Source organism: Brassica oleracea, unplaced genomic scaffold (assembly GCF_000695525.1).
Source record: "Brassica oleracea var. oleracea cultivar TO1000 unplaced genomic scaffold, BOL UnpScaffold01180, whole genome shotgun sequence".
Lineage (NCBI taxonomy): Eukaryota > Viridiplantae > Streptophyta > Magnoliopsida > Brassicales > Brassicaceae > Brassica > Brassica oleracea.
In genome coordinates, this window is record NW_013617736.1 from 17,098 (window position 1) to 23,056 (window position 5,959).

Genomic DNA, 5,959 nt, shown 5'->3' on the forward strand with positions numbered 1-5,959 from the left:
AAGCACGCCTATTTATATAGGGTGTGACTGGCAAAAATAGAGTAATCGAAAGGAATAAAAATTAGAGTAAATGAATAGAAAAGAAATGAGAGAGAAAAATAAAGCTGGAGTAAAAGTTTACTCCATAAGAAAAGGAAGAAAACTTTGAAGTGTTGCTCAAAAAAAAACTTTTAAGTTCAAAATTCACAAAAGACATAAATAAAAAAGTTACTCGACATGAAACTATATTTTTTTTACTGTGATTGATTTTGTGTCAGCGCAACTCAGTTGAAAATTAATTTTACCGAAAAAATTTTACTCTAGAAAGGCTATTCAGTCACTCATAGTTAGTAATCACCCCATCTATATCAACAAAGTAACATGCAAACTCGTGGACTCGGTAAGACCATCTCCAACAATGTATCCAAGCCACTTCTAAAACAGTATCCATCTAATTTTAAGGGTTTTAATAAAATCAAAAACATGAAAAATAGTTAGAGTTGTCTCTAATTGTAGATGTTTTTGGAGCTATATCCAAAGGAAACGTGTCTATCTCTCAGTGGTTGAGTGTTTTAAACAAACGCAAAAAAAAATTGGTCCCAGTTCTCTCTCTCTCTCTTTCGCGGAAATTTTTTTTTGGCTCTCTCTCTCTTGGGTTCTCGATTCAGACGGCGAATCAATTCGATTCAGACGGCGAATCAATTCGATTCAGACGGCGAATCAATTCGATTCAGACGGCGAATCAATTCGATTCAGACGGCGAATCAATTCGATTCAGACGGCGAATCAATTCGATTCAGACGGCGAATCAATTCGATTCAGACGGCGAATCAATTCGATTCAGACGGCGAATCAATTCGATTCAGACGGCGAATCAATTCGATTCAGACGGCGAATCAATTCGATTCAGACGGCGAATCAATTCGATTCAGACGGCGAATCAATTCGATTCAGACGGCGAATCAATTCGATTCAGACGGCGAATCAATTCGATTCAGACGGCGAATCAATTCGATTCAGACGGCGAATCAATTCGATTCAGACGGCGAATCAATTCGATTCAGACGGCGAATCAATTCGATTCAGACGGCGAATCAATTCGATTCAGACGGCGAATCAATTCGATTCAGACGGCGAATCAATTCGATTCAGACGGCGAATCAATTCGATTCAGACGGCGAATCAATTCGATTCAGACGGCGAATCAATTCGATTCAGACGGCGAATCAATTCGATTCAGACGGCGAATCAATTCGATTCAGACGGCGAATCAATTCGATTCAGACGGCGAATCAATTCGATCCAGATGGCAAATCAATCCAACGCTGGAAGCATCACTGGTGGAAGAGCGAGAGTGTACAACACATGACTGTTCCGGACATTTAAACACATTAAATTTCAACCTTCCAAGGTAATTTACTGAGACTACTTCTTTAAATTCTTCTAGGACTAGTTGGTTGTTAGATGTTAACTAGGTTTTATTGTTCAGTCTATATCAAATTTACTGCTTGGTAGAGTCTATCTCTTGTTGGTAGTTTGCTTTAAGTATGGTTGTGATCAATGCTTGGTTGTTTTTAGATTAGGTAAGTCTTTATTGCTAACACCACACACTTTAAACAATGTAACATACTCAAACTTGTTATAAATGAATGCAACCAACTCACACTAAAACACAACTCGTCCTTCTTCATATATTTCTCCTTTTCCGAAAACTACTTCACTCTCTCATTCTCCTTTCTCCACCAGAAAGTAGGAATGAATTCTTCAAATCCATTTACTCAGTCTTCAGGTTATTTGGATCTGTTAAATAGCCAACATTATGAACCTGTCTCACCAAGCGTAGCTCTTGGATCTTCAGAACTTCCTCTCTTTAGTTCTCAGTGGACAAATTCTCGAAGCCAAGATGCAGAGACAACTGAATATAAAATAGGGAGAAGGAATTGGTCACAGAAGGAAGATTTGGTGCTCATAAGTGCTTGGCTTAACACAAGTAAGGATCCGATTATAGGGAATGAACAGAAGGCAGACTCCTTTTAGAAAATAATTGGAGCTTACTTCAATGAAAGTCCACAGCTTGTTGGTATGCGACAAAGAGAGGTTGGCAACTGTAAGCAAAGGTGGTTCAATGAAGTTCCATTCTTTCAACAAAGAAGAGATGCTACCGGCATGTTTGGTCTCTCTGCACTACAGAAGGCCACAACAGCAATTCGTATGATGGCGTATGGTTGTGCGGTTGACGAATACCTCCGTCCTGGTGAAAGTGCTGCAATTTCATGCTTAGAAAATTTTGTTGAAGGAATCATATATTTGTTCGGAGATGAGTATCTCAGAAACCGACACCACAAGATCTTCAACGACTACTCGATATTGGAGATATGCACGGTTTTCCGGGGATGATAGGAAGCATCGATTGTATGCATTGGGAGTGGAAGAATTGCCCAACCGCTTGGAAAGGACAATATACACGTGGTTCTGGAAAACCTACAATCGTGTTAGAGGCAGTAGCTTCACATGATCTTTGGATATGGCACACATTTTTTGGACCTCCAGGTACCTCAAACGATATCAATGTTCTTGATAAATCACCCGTTTTTGATGATATATTACAAAGTCGAGCTCCAAAAGTGAATTTCTTTGTCAACGGACACGAGTATCATTTTGCTTACTATCTCACGGATGGTATTTATCCGAACTGATCAACTTTTATCCAATCTATTTCACTTCCACAAACTCCGAAAGCATCCTTATTTGCTACAGTGCAAGAATCTGTCCGTAAAGATGTCGAGAGTGCTTTTGGAGTCTTGCAAGCTCGATTTGCCATTGTTAAAAACCCAGCTCTTATTTGGGATAAGGCAAAAATCGGAAAGATTATGAGATCATGCATCATATTACACAATATGATAGTGGAAGACGAACGAGATGGGTACACTCAATTTGATGTATCAGAATTCGCACAGGTAGAATCAAACAGAAGTTCTCATGTGGATTTCATGTATTATACAGATATGCCTTCAAATACTGGCAATTTGATGGCAATTCGGACTCGACTTCGTGATCGCAACATACATGAACAATTGAAAAATGATTTGGTTGAGCATATATGGCGTAAATTTGGTACAAAATAAAATAACGATTGATCGTTTAGTTTTATTTATGATTTCTCAATCTATGTTATATGTTTTTATGTCAAGTTAATTTAAATTTTATGTAATTCAATAATTATATTTAATTGTAGAGTGTGATGCAAATAATCTCTTATTACAAATTTTCAAATTTTTGAAATTTAGAACCTTTCATTGGTTCTACCATTGGAGATGTTAAAATTAAACAAGTATGTAAAATGTTTAATTTGATTAATTTTACTTAAAATATTGATTTAGAACTCTAATGAAGGATTTATTGTTGGAGATGGTCTAAGTAGAGAACTTTTTTCTAATTTTAGAAGTAAGAAAAATATTTAATATTTTATAATCTTGTATAAATAGATGTCGAGGGGATGCACTAGAGAGTAAGCAAAATAAAAGAAAACAGATAAAAAGATGTTTTGTAGAGAGGCGTCGTCCAGTCTCCAGACCTTAAGCATAGCAAACAGTCTCAGCTCTCAGTTCACTAAACCATCAGCACTCATCAACTCCCTCTCGGCAGGACATCGTTACAAGCTGTGTCCTCGTCCAAACCTCAGAGGACGATGTACGGTCACTGCCTCAAAGTTTGATATTAATGGGAAAGGTAAAATAGTGAAAGAAGAAGTTAAGAAAATCAAAGTAAAGGGAACTATAACGGTGTTGTCCCAAGAAAAAAAAAAGAAGGGAACTATAACGGCCCAAGAAGGCTTGTTACCTTCCGTCGGAGAATCCTGCTCGTCGAGCTTATTAGCGCCGAGACTGACCCCCGTGAGTACAATTATCATGCAAACGTATTATTATTATTTTTATATAAGAAGCTATCGCATTTTGGGTATATAAATTTATAATGTGACGTAAAAAAGTAGGCTAGTGCATCATTAGTGAATAATGGCAGTGATACTTAACCAAGTACTTAACACATATGTCAGGGACGCCGATCAAGAAGGATCCAGTGGAGGATTACGCACAACGTGTATTGATTGATGGACATGATGATCAGTACCAATGTGTGTTCGACATGCCCAAAGACTTTGGAGCGGTTGGTGCCATCAGAGTTGTAAACCTTGAGAGTAAAGAGATATTCATCAAGGAAATGAAACTTGAGGTACCCGACGGCCCCGTTACCTTTACATTTAACTCGTGGGTGGCCCCTAAGTCCGAAGACCCAACCAAGCGGACATTCTTCTCCAACAAGTCCTACTTGGCTCTCAAAACTCCTGAGCCTCTTAAACAGCTGCGAAAAGAGGAGCTGGAGACCTTGCAAGGCAAGAACCGTGAGGGAGATCATGAATTTAAAAAGTTCGAGCGGGTTTACGATTATGACGTGTACAACGATGTGGATAATCCTGACAAAGATCCAGAACTTGCCCGTCCCGTTATGGGAGGCCTCTCTCACCCATACCCAAGGCGGTGCAAGACTGGTCGCAAACCAAGCCGCAAATACCCCTCCATTGAGACACGCAAAGGGGATTTCTATGTCCCTAGAGACGAGGAGTGGTCCACAGTCAAGGGCACTGCATTCACGGGCACGACAATCTTGGCAGCTCTTCCTGCTGCGTTGCCACAGATTGAAGCTTTTCTGTTGGATCCAAACATGCCCTTCCCACACTTCAAGTCCATAGAAAATCTCTTTGAAGAAGGCATCGAGATTCCCAAGGATACTGGACTTTTTTCTTTGATCCCCAGAATTTTCAAAGCTATTGCTGCTGAAGCTGAGGATATTCTCCTGTTTGAATCCCCTATTCTCCTTGACAGTACCAACTTTTTAATCCTCCATTATATATTTATATCCAATTCTGTATAAAGCTAGCTAGCTACAATCTCACTTAACTGCATCTTTCACTTTGATTCAGAGGATAGATTTTCATGGATTCGAGACAACGAGTTTGCTCTCCAGACACTTGCAGGCCTTAATCCCTATTGCATTCAGCTAGTTCGAGTAAGATATATACTACGCTTTAACTAGTAGTTTTTTCTTTTGATTGTTCCAATAAAAGCAAGATCCATACGTACATGGTGTTGGTGGAAAACTAAAAAAAGCGAGCTAGTTAAGATCACATTGTTGTTGTAGGAGTGGCCCTTGAAAAGCAAACTAGACCCTGCGATTTATGGTGATCCCAACTCACTCATTACTAGTGAGATTGTGGAAAGAGAAATCAAAGGAGTTATGTCATTTGATGAGGTAACATTAACTAATATCCACATGTTTTAAAGAAAAAGAATACATATATATATCCATCCCATCCATATAGAGTATATATTTCCATAATGAATAAATATCAATGGATGTGTGCATGCAAGGCTCTGGAGAACAAGAGACTGTTCATGTTGGACTATCATGATTTGCTTCTACCGTATGTGAACAAAGTGAGAGAGTTGGATGATAGCACCTTATATGCTTCTCGAACACTATTCTTCCTCAACGATGATAGCACATTGAGACCTGTTGCCATTGAGTTGACTCGTCCCCAAGATAAAACCAGGCCCCAATGGAGGCACATATTCACGCCAGGATATGATGCTACCTCCTGCTGGCTATGGACTCTTGCTAAGACTCACGCTATTTCTCATGACGCTGGTTATCACCAGCTTATTTCCCACTGGTATTTAACAAACTAGATCCTCACTTATATACTCTCTTCGTATACAAATTATTATGTTTAAGGTTTCTCACACATATAAAAAAAACAATAAATACATTCTTTTAGTTATTACTTTTTGATTTTATCAACAAAGTTTTACCATTCATAATTTTAGTTTTACGGATAAAAACAATAAATACATCACTTTTCACTACAAGAAAACAGCGATATTCTGATGGACATTCCGACGGAAAATGAAATCCTCGGAATATA

The 5,959-nt window shown here is 38.6% G+C and overlaps 1 protein-coding gene across 1 annotated transcript; it reads left to right on the plus strand.

The window, feature by feature from the left end:
• The first annotated feature begins 3,518 nt into the window (after positions 1-3,518).
• Positions 3,519-5,768, plus strand: LOC106321032 (lipoxygenase 2, chloroplastic). The gene is given in 6 exon segments (XM_013759355.1): positions 3,519-3,831; positions 3,834-3,872; positions 4,034-4,858; positions 4,958-5,043; positions 5,176-5,286; positions 5,406-5,768. Coding segments are annotated over 6 exon segments (1,737 nt in total).
• Positions 5,769-5,959: the final 191 nt, after the last annotated feature.